This window comes from Lucilia cuprina, chromosome 3, assembly GCF_022045245.1.
Source record: "Lucilia cuprina isolate Lc7/37 chromosome 3, ASM2204524v1, whole genome shotgun sequence".
Taxonomy (NCBI): Eukaryota; Metazoa; Arthropoda; class Insecta; order Diptera; family Calliphoridae; genus Lucilia; species Lucilia cuprina.
In genome coordinates, this window is record NC_060951.1 from 31,789,204 (window position 1) to 31,810,387 (window position 21,184).

The 21,184-nt window shown below is 29.9% G+C and overlaps 1 protein-coding gene across 2 annotated transcripts in view; it reads right to left on the reverse strand.

Annotated features, from left to right (window-relative positions):
- Positions 1 to 21,184, reverse strand: part of LOC111675819 (basic-leucine zipper transcription factor A-like) — a 29,679-nt gene that overhangs the window by 1,029 nt on the left and 7,466 nt on the right. Inside the window, exons 2-4 of one of the 2 annotated variants that reach the window (XM_046946746.1) lie at positions 20,459 to 20,539; positions 918 to 1,015; positions 164 to 559 (exon numbers count right to left, since the gene is read on the reverse strand). In XM_046946746.1, coding sequence (XP_046802702.1) covers positions 164 to 559; positions 918 to 1,015; positions 20,459 to 20,539 — 575 coding nt within the window. Of the gene's footprint in view, positions 1 to 163; positions 560 to 917; positions 1,016 to 3,158; positions 3,311 to 20,458; positions 20,540 to 21,184 lie in introns of those variants that run through there. The other variant, XM_046946747.1, reaches the window with a different exon arrangement.

The window sequence follows — 21,184 nt, forward strand, 5'->3', positions numbered from 1 at the left end:
TTCTGTTCTAGTTTTGTTCTAGTTCTGTTCTAGTTCTGTTCTAGTTCTATTCAAGTTCTGTTCTAGTTCTATTCTAGTTCTGTTCTAGTTCTGTTCTAGTTCTGTTCTAGTTCTGTTCTAGTTCTGTTCTAGTTCTGTTCTAGTTTAGCTTTTCTTTATTTACCTTTAGTTCAAGCGCCTCGACTGTCGAATGTTGTCGTTTACGTTCGTAGATAATTTCTCTCTCTATAGAGCGACTGCGAAAAGCTGGCGGTAGACTACGATCTGGTGGCGTCGGGATAATAGGTGTTGGTGCACTACTACTTGCCACCAATTGTTGTTGGTGTTCTTGTGGCTGTTGCTGTTGTTCCTGTTCTTGTTGCTGCTGTTGCTGAGCTAACTGTTGTTGAGCTTGACCCGATGTTGTAGGTGGACTTTTTTCGCTCGAGTGCTGTTGTTGTTGATGCTGCTGCTGTTGTACTTGTTGTTGATGTTTATGCTCTTCTTTTTTCTTTTCCCGTTCCTGCTGACGTCTTATCTCAAAATCCAACAAACGCGCTTCACGACTTTCCTTGTCTCTCTATAATAGAAGATTATCATTGACAATTATTTTTTAAATATAATCTGGATTGCTGTTTTATTTTTTAGAAAATTATTTTAATATTTCTTTAACACAACTTAAAAATTATGCAAGGTATATACAGGCCTGTCATAGAACATAATAGAGGAATTATATTTCCTAATTTTCTTCTTCAAAAAAGGAAAATAATATCTTTTTCAAAATGAAACCAATTTACATTTTCAACGTGATATTGACAATAGTTTAATGTTATTTTTTTCATTTTAATCGATTTATATACAAGTTTTAATTCTACTTTCGATCGGAATGAAATTCTTTGACAGGCCTGATGATATTCATTAGCCTTAGGTTACCTTACCTTATAATTTAGCGCGTCTTGTTCTTCTTTTTTCGCTTCTCTTTCACAGCGCTGACGATCGCGCTGTTTCTCTTCGTCCGTTTGCGATGTTTTGCTATCTGTAAAATTAGTTTAATATTTTATTAGATATTTTGAAAGCACTAAATATTTGTTATTTAAATTTAAAGAAGAAAATTCATGTCATAAGTTATTTGTTTTTTTTTTTTCAAAAACACAGGCAAATAGTTTTTGACATGCTCTTGCAGTTTAAGTAGTATTTGTTAGTTATAATTCATTTATGTATAATATACATTGTTTATAAAATATTTAAAAATATTGATTTAAGAAAGAACTTCAAACATGTCAGTTTTATGGCATTCAAATAGAGATTTATGTATGTAAATTTTTTGTGTAAATATAGTGTAAACTTTTTGTGTAATTAAAAAAATATTCAATCCATTTATCATCTTCGTAAAATATTGAAAGTAGTACTTAAATTGCTTGGAGTAAAGATAGTGTGACACAAAAATAAGAAGGTTTATAGTATATTTATTATGTACATTAGGATGGCCCTAACATTTTATTTCTGTATCATTCATACCAGAGGGTGGCAAGAACCATATACTTCCGATTCAATCTGCGGTCAGTTTTTGTGATTTCACCACATTTTCAACATGTTATTACTCTATTTACTCTGCTGTTTGCAATAAGATTTCAAAGTACTTTACATGATTATATGCCTTCAATGTCCTTGTACAAGCACTTTGCTAAAGTATTCGAGTTATGTAATCCATTTCCATAGTAGCACCCTTTAGGAATGACAGGCATAATGAGTCAAGCTTAATCAAACCCCGACAAAAGCCCATTTCCCTAAATCATTCGCATCATCCAAAGACTCAACCAAGTGCATTTCTTAATCTCTGTTGTTTCTTCAACATCATTTTTAATTGACAAGACCTTTTACAACATCTGCCAACATATCACTCAGTTTAATGAAACACCCAACTCAAATCGTCACTTTAACCGTCACTCCATCCGACAACACCTCAAATACAATTCAGAGTTTTTCTTATCCATGAGATAAAAGTATGCTATGGTAAATCACACACCAACACATCTCCAATTTTTGCATTATCAGCTTATATCCAAAATATTTCAAACCACATCATTATCCTGTGATTTGTTCCACTGTCACTACATGAATCCCGAAAGAACCTCAATGAACTGACCAGCCAGGAATAAGTTTTGTCAGCAACTGGCCACTCGTAGTACCAGATTGTCTGGTTCTCTGGTTTGACCCTATTTCGTCTTCGTGAGAAGGGTATTCGATGCTACATCGCACATCAACGGACATGCGTTGATATGAATTCCAACATATTTTAAATCCAGAGTCTTACCATGTGGTACGTATCACATGAATCCCAAAGGATGATCAACTAACTGACCAGCCAGGACAAAGTGCTTCGAGCAGCTGGACATCCATAGTACTAGATTATTTGGTGTACTAGACTACACTGGTTGGACCCCATTGTGGTACCCTATATCTTCGTTGGAAGGGTATAAAAAAGTTGAAGAGTTTTACTTAAAAACCATGCCCCGACGGCCTTATTCCATGTTGGTACTATCACAACCACTCTTTGAGCTGTTGGAGTACTAACAACCGCAAATTTGTGTACCTTACTCAAAGGTAGATACGAATTTTCATACACGGTTCCAACGGCCTATAAAGTAGCACTTTGATTACTAACTAACTAACTGCTGGAATACGAATCCATCAAATTAAGATTATACAGACGTTTCTACTTGATAGCCACCAAAATCACATAAATTCGATTCGATGTATCATTACCCTAAATGAATTGTTGATATCTGAAAATCCAGTGCACCGTGAGTAAACCACATCCTTGTGGTACACAAAATAATAGTTTGGGGCCGATAATATTGCATTTGTAATTGAATTTGTAATGTAATTTAATAATTATTTTCACATAACCCTTTTACACAGAGAAGTTAAATAAAAATTTGTAAATTTTGGCAACTACAACAAATAATCAATAAATAAATAAATAGACTAACATACGGCCACGCATTTTTGGTATTCCTTAACCGGCCATGAGCAGGTGAGTCGAACACACATGTTTATATAGGTTTATTTTTTTGACAGTTTTGATTGCGTGTTGTAGAGCATGTGGTATATAAACTAAAAGTCAGTAAAAATTTAAAAATTTTTTTTATAAAGATTTATTTGAAATTTTCACTTACAATTTGTTTGTTGTTGTTTTCTTGATTTTTGTAAATTAGTGCGAACATTCATTAAATAATGCGTTAGTTTAGGTGGTGGTGTCATTTTTGCGGTTTTTCTTTTTGTTTTTTTTTTTTTTTTTCTAGTTAATTTTAACAAAGGAAGCAATTTGTTAGTTACTACTTTTTTTTGGTTAAAAATTGTTTGTTTTTTTTTAACATAAAATTTTTTTCACATTTTATAAACAAAACTCATTTTTAAGACAACAACGTCTTTTCTTAATAATATTCTAAGTAAAACTAAAACAACATTCATTTGGTTGTAAATCATGTTTTAACAAACAATACAATATAACAATGTTGTTTGATTACATTGGTTCTTTTTTCTACAGACATGTTATTTTTATAACTACTCTTGCATATAGACCAAGGGTAGGCTATAGAGTGTTTAAGGTAATTTAAGTTTTTCAGATCATTTACAGCAATGAGTTTGAGAAGAAGAACATTTTAATTTAAAAAATATTTGCGTAGAGAGTATTTTTGAAAAAATTTTTTAAACTTTTTTAATTTTACTTTCAAATTGTGATTTTTTCATTAACTGTTTATTTTTATGTATTTTTAAAAAAGACTTTTGAGAAAAGCTTTCTTGAAAATATTATTTTAGTTAAAAAATTTGTTTCTTTAAAAAGCTATTTTCGGTTTCTGTAAACATAAAATTCTTGGAAAAGCCTTAAGATTTCTTTAGGCAGAAGCTTTTTTGTGAAAAAAAAAATTATTTTAGAAAAAAAAAGCTTTTTCAATAATTTTAAAGTTTTTACTGGTCTAAAAAAATATATCAGAAAAATGCTCTTCAGCGAAAAAATCTTTCAGTAAAATAATATTTTCAAATAAGATTTTAACAAAAAGTTTATTTTTTTTGTCAAAAAAGTCTTAAACAGCATTATAAGAAAAAAGCTCATTAAGCTTTTCAGTGTTTTTATTAAAAGTTTTGAAAACAAATAAAAATAAAAACCATACTCTTCAAGATAACAAAAAGCTTTATATTAAAAATTTTTCTTAAAAAAGCTCTTTTCAAAAGCTCATCTTTCGTCAGAGAAAACATTACTTTCGTCAGTGAAAACATAACTGCGTTGAAAACACAAAAAAAAACTTTTCCAACAAGATTGTTTGTCTCAAAAATTTTCTCTTATTTCCTTATTTTCACAATAATGCTTTTCTAAAGAAAATTCTTACAAAAAGCTCGAAAAGGAAGCTTCTTCACATTGCACTTTTAATGAGAGTTATAGAAAAATGTTTTTTGTAGAAAAAAATCCAAAAAAACCTTTTAAATTATAAAAATTATTTTCAGTGTAAAAAGCTTTTTGAAAATCTTATTTTCTCTTAAGCTTTTTCACAAAAGTAGTTATAATTGTTTTTTGTAGAAAAAAAAAAATTAAAAAAAAATTCCAGAAAACTTTTGTAAAAAAACACTTTTAAGAAACTTTTCAAATAAAATACAGTTTTTAGGTTGAAAATAAATTGTTTTTTTTTTAAGAAAAGTCTCTCTGATGCATCAAAAGAAACAAGTTTTCATGAACAAAAAAAGCTTCTTTATGAAGAAAATAACAAATGCTTTTTTGGGGAAAAACACGTTTCAACTAAAAGCTCTTCCATAAAATTTAATAATATAATCTTTCTTAACTAAATAAATTGTATATGATAAAAAGCTTTTTTCTTAGTAGAAAAGCTTTTCACCTAAAAAAGCTTTTTCTACACAGATTTTAAAAACGATAATTCTTTTTATGTTCAGAAAAACTTTTTTTATGAAAATACAAAACTTAAAAGCTTTTTGCTTACTTTCACTAAAAGCTTTTTCGTAAAATTTTCGTAATTTGTGATAAAAAAGTGTTTCCTTAGTAAAAAGCTTTTAAGCTAAAAATGTTTATAATCCAAAAATTTCAAAAAAGAACGATAGAGTATTTTCCTTGAAAAAGCTTTTACGTAAAATAAGCTTTTAATTTGTAAATAGAAGCTTTAAATAATAATACGTAAAAATAAATCTAAAGGGCATTAAAAATTCGTTGTTGCCAACTAAAAAATTATTATGTATTTTTACATAGTTTCTTTTTGTTTTCATTGTTTTTTTCTTGTTCTACAAATAATCGAAAATATGTATATTGTAAAACCTATTTGATGTTAACCAATCCGTTCATTTAAGTTGTTTCAGTGTCGAACTGACAGTCAGCGTTAAAGTGTCTACAGTGACAAACAAAAATAGAAAGAATATACAATGATTGCAGAAAGGTGTCGACTTATAAACTGGAATCCTTTCAGACAAAGGATCAATCAAGCAGTTAATTATGTTCTTCGAAATTTGGCTGCAAAAGTTTTTACATTTTGTCGTCCACTGTCTAACAGTTCTGTTAAACACACATGTAGCTAAAGTTTTATATTTGTTTCCTTAAAAATCAAACGATAGAAAAAAATGGTGGTGGTATGATATTTCATGTTAAAACATTATTGGCCTATTGACCAGTTAACCCAACCAAACCTCCCTTAACAATTTTCAGACACAACAAGGCTTATATCGAGGTATATTTCTCGTTCATGGCTTGGTTAATACTACTTGTGCTTACATGTCTATCTGTCTAATGAAAACGAAACTCGTGCTAGCGTATGGCTAATGAAACCGTATATTTTTACTCTCGAACATACCAGTAGTCATACTGATGGACGTTTGTGTAACAGAAGCAAGTAGGAAATTTGTTTTTTTTTTCGTTTTTGTTTTTGTTTTTTCTTTTTATTTTATTTATTTGGTGGTTTTTTCCTCTGATATTGGTTAGCATATCAAGCATGAAATTGTTTATGGTAAAAGTAGAAAAACAAAAATAAAAATAAAGAAAACTGTAAAAATATAAAAGCGTGTTTAACACCTTTTTTTTAAAGGAGTTCCGGTAGAAGGGGCAAAAATGCCTAAACAGTTGACGTAAGAGAATATTTTTGGCAGTTTTTTTTTCTTTTTATTTGTGGTTATTTACTAGGAAGTTCAGACAGAATTTTATTTTTATAAATTGCTTAAAAACAGTTATATAAACTAGTATTAAACGCACATTAGATGCATACAATAGTATTAACGAACTAGATTTTATTAACATTTGTCTAAAACTAGAACAATTAGACACTGTGTTATTAATTTCAGTAGAACTTTGACGCTGTAAACATATTTTCTGACCCAGTATAACGTCTGTTACCCTTCACTTCTTTATGTTCTTTAACTACCACTAATAAACAGTTTTGTGTTTTCTTTTTATACCCTTCACCTTCGTGAGAAGGGTATATATAAGTTTGTCATTCCGTTTGTAATTTCTATAATATAATTTTCCGACCCAATAAAGTATATATATTCTGGATCCTTATAGGAAGCGGAGATGATTAAGCCATGTCCGTCTGTCTGTCTGTGTGTCTGTCTGTCTGTCTGTCTGTCTGTATGTTTGTTGAAATCAGTTTTTAGAAGACCCCAGATATCTGCGAGATCCGAATCTTCCATAATTCTATCAGACATACGACCGGCAAGAACGCTATTTAAAATCAGCAAAATCGGTCCATAAATAACGGAGATATGAGCAAAAAACCGAGACAACCTCTGAAAATTTCATATAAAATTTAGATTTTTTATTCATGCTCAGACAGAAACTGCAAAAAACAAAAACAAAATACATAACAATACGGTAAATATTGTTATTGTAATTTGTTTATAAAAGCAAAGCAGAGCAAGAGCAGCAGAGCAAGAGTAGCAGAGCGAGAGCAGCACTAATGTTTTGTTATTGGCTAGAAATATGAAATTAAGTATGTAGAGCCTGGATTAAGTGAGAACCTATAAAAGGGGAGTTTTTGGTACTTTTTCGTTTTTCAAAAGGTACTTTTTGCAATTTCTACAATATTGAACCTAGAAATATGAAATTAAGTATGTATGGCCCGGATTAAGTGAGGACCCATAAAAGGGGACTTTTTCGTTGTTCAAAAGGTACTTTTTGCAATTTCTACATTATTGAACCTAGAAACATGTAATTAAGTATGTATGGCCCGGATTAAGTGAGGACCCATACAAGGGGACTTTTTGGTACTTTTTCGTTTTTCAAAAGGTACTTTTTGCAATTTCTACGATATTAAACCTAGAAACATGTAATTATGTATGTATAGCCCGGATTAAGTAAGGACCCATAAAAGGGGACTTTTTGGTACTTTTTCGTTTTTCAAAAGGTACTTTTTGCAATTTCTACGATATTAAACCTAGAAACATGTAATTAAGTATGTATGGCCAGGATTAAGTGAGGACCCATGAAAGGGTACTTTTTGGTACTTTTTCATTCTTCAAAAGGTACTTTTTGAAATTTCTATAATATTGAACCTAGAAACATGTTATTAAGTTCGTATATCCCGGATTAAGTGAGAAAAAGTAAAAGGGGACTTCTTGGTACTTTTTCGTTCTTCAAAAGGTACTTTTTACAATTTCTACAATATTGAACCTAGGAACATGTAATTAAGTTTGTATGGCCCGGATTAACTGAGGACCCATAGATGGGGACTTTTTGGTACTTTTTCGTTCTTCAAAAGGTACAAAAGGCTTTAAACACATCATGGTGAAGGGTATATAAGATTCGGCACAGCCGAATATAGAACTCTTACTTGTTTATTCACATTTGTTGTTGGAAAAAAATGTGTATGTCTGTAAGTATGTTAATATGTATTTATATTTATGACATTATTAGTTTCCTACTTGAATGTGTTTAACATGTGCTGAACACAACAGAACATAACAAAACAGAACTTGTAAATAACATTCGTGAAACACATTATTGCCATTTGTTGCATAATTTATAAGAATTGAAAATAATTTGTTTTTTATTTGCTAATTGTAACTAATAATACGTTTGTCAACTTTATTGTATGTCATAAAAAATGTAGAAAAAAATTTTCAAAACGATTTCATAATTTTCATAATTTCATAGCAATTGGGAATTTAAAATTTAATGTGACAAGTAATTGAAATGTCCGGATTATAAAGAAGATTCTATATAGAAAACTAATAAGATTAGTTAGTTAGATTGTGTTGAATCTAATGTGAACTACACTATAGTGTTATCTAACTAGGGCGATCAACTCAGAAACACTTTCATATCCGTCCGTCTGCGCGATCAATTCAGAATCTCTTTCATGTCCATCCGTCTGCCTATTACACCGTCCGACATTCAAAATTAGACACGAACCGGATGATATATGTCTGAAACTATAAATCTGCTTTGTTAGTTTTTCATTTAGTGATCCTGTATACTTTCAAAAGAAATTCAAAGTTTTAAAAAGTACATTTTTCAAAAAATATTTTAAAATACTTTTACTGATCAAACCATGCCAATTTTGATGTCAAGCTAACGAAAAGAGTTATGTTTTGTATTATTTTTAGTTTATTCTGTCAGGATCAAAAGATGTATAAAAAAATCTTTAAACATTTTTTTTGAAAAAATAAAATTTAAAATTTTTATAGATTTTTAAGGATAAGAAATTTAAAGGAAATTTTTGACAGATTTTTATTCTAATTTTATAAAATAAAAATATTACAAAATATTTCCCAACTCTTCTTATTGGCTTGACTCCAAATTTGACATTGTTTGATTAGTAAAAGTATTTTAAAATATTTTTTGAATAATGTACTTTTTAAAATTTTGAAGACCTTTTGTAAGGACACAGGATCACGAAATGAAAAACAAAAAACGTAGATTTTTTCCCTTAAATTTATAGTATTAGACGTAACGATTTTTTTCTCTATTTTTTGGACGGTGTTATAAGTATAATATATTTTAATCAAGTTTTTACTATACGAGTTTCTCGACATCTTTCATGTCCATCCGTCTGTCTATTAGAAGCCACAATATTCAATATATTTTAATGAAATTTTTACTATAATTGTTTCTCGCCATCTTTATTGAATATACTTTACCAAAATAACCCCCGTGCAAGCAAACCTTTCGATTTGGCGCTTTTCTTATAACTACGTCAACTTCTATATTTTAAAAACTCTATGTTTTTTATCATCACAAACAATGATGTTACCTTAACTTCTCGACGTCTTAAAGATCCAAATTTTACTTATAACCATTATTTTTTAACAAAATTCAACAAAACTAACTTTTATATAAAAATTCATCGCTTGACCTTTGAATGATTTGACGTTAGCCCTCAAGTGGGAGCTTTCAACTTTCTCTTACTAATACTATGGGGCTAAGTGTTGAGAATGGATTGCATTTGGTCCCTAATATACACATATGAATGTGTGAAATAAACAAGAAGTGTGATGTGTTAAATATTGAGTAATACCATTAACATTCCCTTAAGTGACACCATTAGTATTTCCTTCTTTGTCAGGGAAAGCTTATGACTTTCTCTGTCCATATCTGACATCCCACAGTCTACGGGTTATGTGTCTAAATACTATTGAAGGATCTCTGATACTTTTGTAGATCATCTCGAAGATCTTTATTTTAAAAAAATCATTGGTTTTTATGAACCGATTTTGCTAATAACAAAGTTCTCTAAAACATATTCTATCGGACTTGACTCAAGATTTGGAGCCGTCAATTACCGCGCCTCCTATACATATGGACTGAAGGACATCACTAAATCGGCTATATAATATCTTTAAGAATTTAAAATATAATCACAAGATGGAAATTAAACAAATATAGGAGAAAAACATAAATTTGTATTTATTTGAATGTTTTGGTGTCGTATGAGTGTTATTTTATTAATAATACGCAATGTAGTATACATACAAATTATAGAAACAGAAAAATTTTATTGCGATCTAGTTATACTGAATTTTATTGCGGATGTTTTTCTGAATGTATGTGTCGCATAAATGAGTAGTGTATTAGATTAAATGTACGTTAACAAGTGACATCATTGAATTTCCCTCTTCTTATTGGATTATGTTTGGTATTGTCTCTGTTTTCTATCTCCTTTTTGATGAATTCGTATTTCGGGGCAGGAATGTTATATAGACCAAGTACTTGAACAAAGTACTTGTAAATGGATATGAGAAACCATGAAAACATGTCTGATAGAAAATTTCAAGATTTGGACCAGTAGATTTCTGATCACTCTAGAAAATGACTTTCCTTATACATCAGGACTGAAGGACAACACAAAATAAAATTAACTTTCTTTAAGAATTCAAAGTACATCACACGTTAAAGGTTTTTTAAAAATGGGAGTAAAACTAATTTGTATTCATTAGGTTGTTTTGGTGTCGTATGAGTATTATTTTATCAATCATACGTAATGTAGTATGCATACAAATTAAAGAAATCGAAAAACTGAGTTGCAAATTAGTTGTGTCGAATTTCATTAGCATCGCGGTGATAGTAGCTTATAGTATATAATTAAGAATGATAAAGTAATCTTCTAAAGGGATTTTTTATTATAGCCAGGACCAAATGAAAAGTGATATTAAGTAAAATCGCATTTATAAAACTCTTTTGCCGATTTTTATATAGATGCTAGTATATTTGAGTTAATAAGTTCAAATTGTAATTGTAATGTACCAAATAAAAACTGATATTAAGTGAAATCGCTTTTATACAACATTTTTTGTCGATTTTTATATAGATGAAACACGAAAAAATAACCATATACGGACACCAGACATAAAAGACCAATAATAAGAAGACCCATGTCTTCCAGTTTTGCCTACAGTCATGCACTTGTTTAGTTATAGGCCACCAAAAATTTGGAGCCTTGTTGTCATTTTTGAAAAAAGTGAAATGCTCACAGACTCATATCTTGCAAACCGTTCGGAATTTCGATTTACTCTTTGAGAACATATTGTTGCTCTTATCACAAAGAACCAAAATTGTGAACATATAAAGTCAAAAAATTATTAGCATCGGTTGTATTGGGATTGAAATAATGTACCGATTTTAAACATTTTAATAGGTTTCATTTTGGAACCGAAAATCAGATATGCTTCTAATTCATCCTTGAATAATTCAGTTATAAGGAGCTAGGTAAAGTAATGAAACCTTGTCAAACCGTTTTTAGGTCCATATACCTTTAAAATATCTTGAAAATTGTAACCAGTAATCATGGGTTTTCTTAGAATTTTATATAAACCGATTATGCTAATTGCATAGATTTCCAAGGATTCTAAAAAATCACTTTCCTTATACATAAGAATTAAAAGCCATCGCTAAATGGACTTTACTATCTCTATGGAGTCAGAATAAGTTAAGGTAATGGAGAAAAAACAATTAATTGTATTAATTGAAAAATTGTGGTGTCGTATGAATGTTATTTTATCAATCATACGCAACGTATGCTAAATTTCATTTATTATTCTTAGACAAATTTCACAAATAGGTTATTTTAGGTTGTTTTTAAAAAATAAAAATATTTGTTGGTAAAAATTGTTTAAGACTGTAATGTTACTGATAAAAATCATGCTTAAAGAAAACCATGCATACACTTGATAAATATACAGTTAAATATATATAAATTATTTTTAAGATTATTTAACTAAAACTAAAAACATACTTAACTGTACAACTACTATATTTATAAACAATATTTTACATCAGAATAAAAATATTACAACTACCAAGAAAAAAAGTTTCTATTCAAAATTTGAAGAAACTCAAAATTTCTTCTATATTTTTGTTATACAACAAAAAAAAAAAAAAATAAATAATAAAACGTTATTAAATGAAACGGAAATTGAAATTAAAAAAAATAAAACAGACGTTCAAATTTTGTTAGTAAAATTGTTTATTTGCTACATTTTATTGTTCAAGCCTTACCTCTAAATGTTTAGATTTTTTTTATCGGTTTGTTACGGATTTTTATTATTTATCAAATGTTTACTTTTAAGTTTTATATATTTAAAACGTTAGTAATGATTCTACGGACACTCACACATACACACACAATTTTATAAATAAATGAAACATACACAGTTGTAAATAGTAGTAGTAGTAGTAACTTTTTATTTAATACTAAGTTTTCTTTATTATTATTAGTTGTAGTAAGTAGTATTAAGTTGTAAATAAATGATGGCAGTACAACAATTACAATGTGTTACATTTATTTTATCATTTATTTTTATTCATTTCATGGTATTTTTGTTTTTTTTTTATTTTTTTTTTAATGTTCTATGAATTTGTTTTTTTTTTTTCACTCTAATTAAAAGACTTTATAAAAAAATCCTTTTTTTCAGTTCAATTTTCTTTTTTTTTTGTCAATTTATTATTATTTTCATGGTTTTTGTTAGCATTTACGTTTTGAGAGTACTTGTGTGAAATACAAAGAAAAAATGAGGGGAAAAATATATTTAAAATTAATTATTATTAATATTATTATTTTTATCAAACAATATTTGTTTTAAATTTTAACAATATTTTTTTTTATTTGAAATTATTTAAATAACTATATTTTTTGTTAAATTTAAAAAAATTGTCAAATTGAATTCAAGAAAAGCATTCACAAATTAACAACAGTTTTTTTTTCTTTCAATACAATTACTTTTTTTAAAAGAAATTTTTTTTTTTAAATTAAGTTAAAAATACTACAAAACATTTTCATTTATATCGGGTAAGGATTGAATTTTAATTTGTATGCAAATGATTTCAAAATAAATAAATCTACAATGAAAAATTATACTTTTTGTTGTTGTTGTTTTAATTATACCCTCGTCAAAGATTTCTTTAGTGTGTCAACTTTTATAGTCTCTTTTAGGAGATTAATAGACAGTAAGTTAAAAGAAAAAATGTTTGATGGATTAATAGATTAAGTGCGACCAATTTTTTTATTAAATATTTTGAATAAGAACGTAAATAAATACTCTTTAAGTTAAAAGGCAGTAACTTATGTAAAACCAATTAAAAAGTATATTCACAACTGGACTAACTGAAGCCCAATTATAGGAGGGATTGCAGCAATACCTTTTAGGTTGTAAATATGTATATACATACATCCCAAGATCTCATGCCATCTAAGATCCTTTAACATTAACACTATATATTGCTAGACTGAACTATGTTTCAAAAGGTTTTCTTATAGCATTTTTCTTCGATTTTAGACTTAAAATAAAGATCTTGGAGCGATACAGGACAATATATTCTCTGTGCTTTACAGCTGTGTGTGTCAGCATGAATATGTTAACAGAGTGTGACGTCACTCTATAAGACTTTATGTCTGTTCAATAACATTAAGTTGTTACTAATTTTTGCAAAAATATTTGAAATTTTTATTGAAATACAAAAGCTATTTGTGATAATTTGTAAAAATATTTTGATAATAAAAAGACATTTTATCAGAATATAAATAAGGATAGTCTGGGAAGAGAAAGTATCCTGAAATCCTTTAAAAGGAATGGCTAACTAAAAAGTTTAAAAATTCACTGCACATGCTCCACATTCGTCTGAATCCACTTGACCAATTTTATACGCATGTGATCGTAATTCTGCGTGTACATTCGTAACATTATTCTAAGCACAGACTTACGAGGCTTTTTGTTCTGTTTTCGTTATGGTTGATAGAATAGGAGGATTTATACTACATCAAATCCAAAGAAATACATCTAGACCACTATCAGAGCTGCTGTGCCCTTCCTCTCGATTTTTAACTTAAAGTAAAGATCTTGGGGTAATACAGGACAATATATTCTCTGTGTTTTACAGATTTTCTGAATGTTTCACAGTGTCAACAACGTGTGACGTCATTGTATAAGTTTTTATATCTTTTCAATAACTTAAATTTATTAATTATTTATATTTGAAATTTGTATTGAAATACAAAAACAATTTGTGATAATTTGTAAAAATATTTTGATAATAAAACAAGTAAGAGTTCTATATTCGGCTGTGCCGAATCTTATATACCCTTCACCATGATGTGTTTAAAGCCTTTTGTACCTTTTGAAGAACGAAAAAGTACCAAAAAGTCCCCATCTATGGGTCCTCAGTTAATCCGGGCCATACAAACTTAATTACATGTTCCTAGGTTCAATATTGTAGAAATTGTAAAAAGTACCTTTTGAAGAACGAAAAAGTATCAAGAAGTCCCCTTTTACTGGTTCTCACTTAATCCGGGATATACGAACTTAATAACATGTTTCTAGGTTCAATATTATATAAATTTCAAAAAGTACCTTTTGAAGAATGAAAAAGTACCAAAAAGTACCCTTTCATGGGTCCTCACTTAATCCTGGCCATACATACTTAATTACATGTTTCTAGGTTTAATATCGTAGAAATTGCAAAAAGTACCTTTTGAAAAACGAAAAAAGTACCAAAAGTCCCCTTTTATGGGGTCCTTACTTAATCCGGGCCATACATACATAATTACATGTTTCTAGGTTTAATATCGTAGAAATTGCAAAAAGTACCTTTTGAAAAACGAAAAAGTACCAAAAAGTCCCCTTGTATGGGTCCTCACTTAATCCGGGCCATACATACTTAATTACATGTTTTCTAGGTTCAATATTGTAGAAATTGTAAAAAGTACCTTTTGAAGAACGAAAAAGTACCAAAAAGTCCCCTTTTATGGGTCCTCACTTAATCCGGGCCATACATACTTAATTACATGTTCTAGGTTCAATATTGTAGAAATTGCAAAAAGTACCTTTGAACAACGAAAAAATACCAAAAAGTCCCCTTTTATGGGTCCTCACTTAATCCGGGCCATACATACTTAATTACATGTTTCTAGGTTCAATATTGTAGAAATTGCAAAAAGTACCTTTTTGAAAACGAAAAAGTACCAAAAAGTCCCTTGTATGGGTCTCACTTTATCCGGGCCATACATACTTAATTACATGTTTCTAGGTTCAATATTGTAGAAATTGCAAAAAGTACCTTTTGAAGAACGAAGAAGTACCAAAAAGTCCCCTTTTATGGGTGCTCACTTAATCCGGGCCATACATACTTAATTAAATGTTTCTAGGTTCAATAATGTAGAAATTGCAAAAGTACCTTTTGAACAACGAAAAAGTCCCCTTTTATGGGTCCTCACTTAATCCGGGCCATACATACTTAATTACATGTTTCTAGGTTCAATATTGTAGAAATGGCAAAAAGTACCTTTTGAAAAACGAAAAAGTACCAAAAACTCCCTTGTTTGGGTCCTCACTTAATCCGGGCCATACATACTTAATCTCATGTTTCTAGGTTCAATATATAGAGAAATTTCAAAAAATACCTTTTGAAGAACGAAAAAGTACCAGAAAGTCCCCTTTTATAGGTTCTCACTTAATCCAGGCTCTACATACTTAATTTCATATTTCTAGCCAATAACAAAACATTAGTGCTGCTCTCGCTCTGCTACTCTTGCTCTGCTGCTCTTGCTCTGCTTTGATTTTATATAAACAAATTACAAATAACAATATTTACGTATTGTTATGTAATTTTGTTTTTGTTTTTTGCAGTTTCTGACTGAGCATGAATAAAAATCTAAATTTTATATGAAATTTTCAGAGGTTGTCTCGGTTTTTTGCTCATATCTCCGTTATTTATGGACCGATTTTGCTGATTTTAAATAGCGTTCTTGCCGGTCGTATGTCTGATAGAATTATGGAAGATTCGGATCTCGCAGATATCTGGGGTCTTCTAAAAACTGATTTCAACAAACATACAGACAGACAGACAGACAGACAGACAGACAGACAGACGGACAGACGGACATGGCTTAATCATCTCCGCTACCTATAAGGATCCAGAATATATTTACTTTATAGGGTCGGAAAATTATATTATAGAAATTACAAACGGAATGACAAACTTATATATACCCTTCTCACGAAGGTGAAGGGTATAACAAGTAGGAAAGTATAGTCAGGCATGGCCGACCATATAATACCCTACACCATGAGTATATTTTTAAAATTTTTACTTTTTATAAAGAAACTTTTATGTTGAATATTTTTCCAAAATATTTAAGCAATTTATTGATAAAAAAAAAAATTCTAAATGAGGCTTTATATAGGTCAAATTGGGCCGATCCTCGATAAATTTGGGAAAAGGATATATTTTTAAATACCAGTTAGTTTTGTTGAGTTTCATTGCGATACAAATGGTTACAAGTCAATTTTAGACGTTTAAGACATTTTTTGAAGGGGGGTTTGTATGGGGGCTAGGGTCAAATAAGGGCCGATCCTTACGAAAATCTGCCGTGTCATTTATACTTATATAAAACTTATTTATGCCAATTTTTAGAGAGATAATAGAATATTTGACGTAATTATGGCATAAAAAGTTCAAATCGGGAGGTACGGTTGTATGGGAGCTAGGTGAAATAATGGACCGATTTCAACCATTTTCAATAGGCTTCGTCCCTGTGCCAAAAAAACATGCTTGGTCCAAATTTCATCAAATTATCTTGAAAATTGCGGCCTGTACTTTGCGCACAAGGTTTACATGGACAGACAGCCAGCCAGCCGGACAGACGGACGGACATGTCTTAATCGACTCAGAAAACGATTCTGAATCGATCGGTATACTTTAAGGTGGCTATTGGACCAATATTTTTGTATGTTACAAACATCAGCACAAAAAGTATAATACCCTCCCCACTATAGTGGTGTAGGGTATAAAGACATTTTATCAGAATATAAATAAGGATAGTTTGGGAAGAAAAAGTATTCAGAAATCTCTTAAAAGGGATGGCTAAGAAAGAGCTAATAAGTTTAAAAGTTCACTGCACATGCTCCACATTCGTCTGAATCCACTTGTCCAATTTTATACGCATGTGATCGTAATTCTGCGTGTATATTCGTAACATTATTCTAAACACAGACTTACGAGTCGAATATTCACAAACATCCGAAGTTTTGAGAATATTCTTCGAATGTTTCAACTATAAATTGATAATGTATACTATCGCCACATATGGTTAATTAAATTTAACATTCTTTAGGTAGCACATTTCTTCACATATATCGAACATCCTTCCATTGTGTTTACTAAACCCCTGAGACTAAATTACAATAGTCTACTATAAACTCCCTGTAAAGGAATTTTAGGATGTCTGATATAATGGGATAAAATGCATCTAAAGGCCTTTGGGGATTGTTGAGAATAAGTGTTAAAAGGTCGTTTTTCATACACTTAATTTGGTATGTGGACTTTACACGTAAAGATTTATATAATTATAAAATATTTAAAGTGTCGGTTTAAGGTGTAATTGACAGACGCCTTTCAAGAGTTTCAAACAATCTAATTATCTTAGTTATACCCTACACTACTATTGTGGAGAGGGTACTATGCGTTTGTGTTGAAGTTTGTAACACCCAAAAATATTGGTGCTAGACCCACCTTAAAGTATACCAATCGCCTCAGAATCACTTTCTAAGTCGATTTAGCTATGTTCGTCTGTCCGTCCTTCCTTCCGTCCGTCCGTCTGTCTGTCTGTCTGTCTGTCTGTGTGTCCATGTAAAGCTTGTGCGCATGCTACAGGTCGCAATTTTAGGCTCATAAGTACGTTAAATGTTTTATAATGTCAACGAAAATCAGCAAAAATTAGTTTTATAGAACAAAAATTGACGATACAAATTTTTATTGTGATCGGGACTCATTTGACCATAGCCCCCATACAGACTCCCCTTCAGAAAATGACTTGATGGTCAAAATTAACTTATAATTGCTTATAAAACGATTAAAATCTACATAATTGACTTTGTAGTAGACGTAAATTCATCTACCAAAATTTATAAGGATAGGCCCATATATACCCCTTCTCACCTATGATCCCTCTTGTACAAAATCTCTCTTTTTTGTCAACAATAAGTAAAAATATTCCACAATAAAACAAATTAAATGCTTTATTTAAAAAAAATTCAAAATTTTAACATACTGACTGGTGTAGGGTATCATATGGTCGGCAATGTCCGACTATAAATTCATACTTGTTTTATTCTGGTCATCTTTCGTAAAACAACATGTAGAAGTTACAAAGTGATTAATATGTCATTAGAAGGAGAGGTAAAATGAGCTGTGTAAGAGTATAATCAAATATCCAAAATAAGTGGTCTTAAATACTGGGTATATGAAGACAATATATCAAACTAGAGTTCTATGGTTACCAGAATCTATACTCTTGGAGTTTGTGAACAAACGAGAAGAACAAGTCTCTTCACTGGAAGATAGTCTGACTATTCCGAAGTGTATGTAACATTCATTGTAAACATTGTTTGGAACTCTTTAAGGATTAATATTTTAGATATATTTTTAAATCATCATATGATAATTTTGCTTAAAAGGTGATTTTCTCATCTAAAACAGTGCCCATGTAAAGGAACACACTACAGGCTTGAAAGCGGTCTGATGAGATATTAAAAGGATACTGCTTTACAACCTATTCTAACCGTAAGGTAGAAAATAAAACTGAGATGTCATAATTCCCATGGATTTAAAGACAACTCAAAAAGTATTATAGTCTCCCAGTTCATCCTTAGACAATTTAAAACGTATGGTAATGCTCTTGATCTGACGCCACCCGTCATGTTTGCTTGATGTAGCACCCTAATTTTGGTGCATTGCAAATCCGGTTAAAGAGGTGCTACCAGTAGCTCTAGTCTACCGGGACTATAAACTGCTTATATCAAATATATCTTCGGTTTTTCCTTTAAATGATTGGACATGGGGTCGAGCCAAAGCACCTGGCTGGACAGTTGATTAAGGTTTCTTCGGGATTTATGTAGTGGCTGCAGTTGACACCCAAATTCGCGGGAAGGGTCTTCCTGCTTAAAAGATTAATAAACTGTGAACACGAATTGTCTGAATAAGTTGCTAATACCGCTACTAGTTTTAAGGAATGGTACAAACCACAGGGTAAAGCTGTGGATTAATAAAATGTAATAATGCATCTCATAGGTGAGGTGGATTCTGAGTATCTGTTTAGTAATCGGAATGACAGAAGGAGTAATGGTTAAAGTTCAAGAATTGTTGAGACGTCGGCGGAGTTGCTAATTTCTTAATCTTAAATTAATTGCCGATTTTCTTTCATGTTGGAGTTTACTCTAAACTTATGACACATTGAAATAAAACTGACAATTTAAATCTGTGTTCTTCGAACTATTAATTTCTCGTCCTAGAGAAATTAATATTTCAATATTTTACTGAGAATTGATCTCAGTAAAATATTGAAATATCGAAATATTGATTTTAACTTACATCAGTCTTTTAACCGCAACTCACTCTTCTCGCGAATTTGAGTTTTATACACAGCCACTACGTGGATCCTTAAGGAACCTCAACCAACTGAGGACATAGTCCTGCGGGCAACTGGCCACCTGTAATACCAGATTATGTGGTTCCCTGGTTAGACCTCTTTTCAATTTATTCAAAGACTAATCCAGGCAGTAAACTGTAAACACCAATTTATAGTCCCGTCCTACTAGAGGAAATGATATCACCTATCTATCCCCGGATTGCAATACACCAAGATGGGATCAGTCGTTAAGGATAACATGCCCGGGGCATTGCAACTTGCATGTAAGAAGCAGAATGGGGTGGAGGTGAGAAGCTCACCTAGTGGTTTAAAAAGACAATCATAAATTAAGGCCAACAAGGCAGGTGTTCACTTAAAGCAGTTCAATTTACAAATATAGAAACCATTTCTCAAAACCTTCTAGACGAGGGTATAACAAACAACAATACTAATTAAATATTATTAAATAATTAACACAAACTATTAAATATGAATTTAAATCATACAAAATGTGGGAAATTTGCTACATGATATAACATAGAAAAAACTAAATAAAAATAAATTGAATTATTTCGAATAGAAACTTATATCAAACTCTAGAAAAAAAAAACAAATATTTAAATAGTGAGGAAAAATGACATTAAAATACCTACAAAATAAACGTTAAGAGAAAGTTATCAACAATCAATTTATTTTTATTTATTTTCATTTCTTTTTATTATTTTATTTTATTCATTTATTTATTTTTCTCTTAGTTTTCGTTACAAACTAAATGCCAAAACAAACATCAATATTTAGACTAACAATAGAAAAATTAAATTTTTATTAAATGATTTATTTTATAATAATTAAAATAATAACAATACGCACACACACGCACACACATTTCGAAATTTATTTAGAAAGTTATTTTTTCCATTATTTTTTATTTAAATAAAACAACAATTAAAAAAGAAAATCAAAAACAAATATTTTGTTTATTATAAATGTTTCTGTTTTTTTCTCTCTGTTTAAAACAACTATTTAGTATAAATTCCACAACTAAAATAAAAAAACAATTTATTGAAATGGTAAATTTGTTGAAAACTTACTTGACGAACCGCCGCCAGCGCCAGGTGGCGGATATGAAAACCAAAATTGATGTGCCAGTTTGGTAGGCCCTATAGGGCTGTCTGTAAATTAATAAAATAAAACAAGATAAAATAAATAACATGTATAAAATATTTCTTTATTAAATTAATTCATAAATTTTGTTATAAAATCAATTCATTTTGCTTTGAAATGTTATGCACACATAATTAAAATCTCATGAGAGTAAATCTTTAGAATAAATTTTCAAAACAATCGCCATTCTAGTGTTTATTTTGCTGTTTTTTTTTCTATTATTTCACCTTTGTGCTAAAACATGTCTAATAAGTACCAACACTAGAAAATATTATTATTTCTAAAAATCAAAATGAAAAAGAAAAAAAAAATGATTTTGGCCAATTGCCAAATGATGTGAAAATGAAATGAAAATGTTTAGAAAATATATAAAAGCAGTAAATAAGAAATGAAATATTAAATTAAATTGTAGTGACGTATCTAGTGTTTTTCAAACATTTAAATAAATGCATCATGCTGTAGAACGCAGAGATGGACAAACAATTTATTATTCCAAAGAAATCTTTTAAGAATTTGTCTATCTATATATCTATCTATATATCTACCTATCTATCTATCTGTCTGCCTATCTATCTATCTATCTATCTATCTATCTATCTATCTATCTATCTATCTATCTATCTATCTATCTATCTATCTATCTATCTATCTAT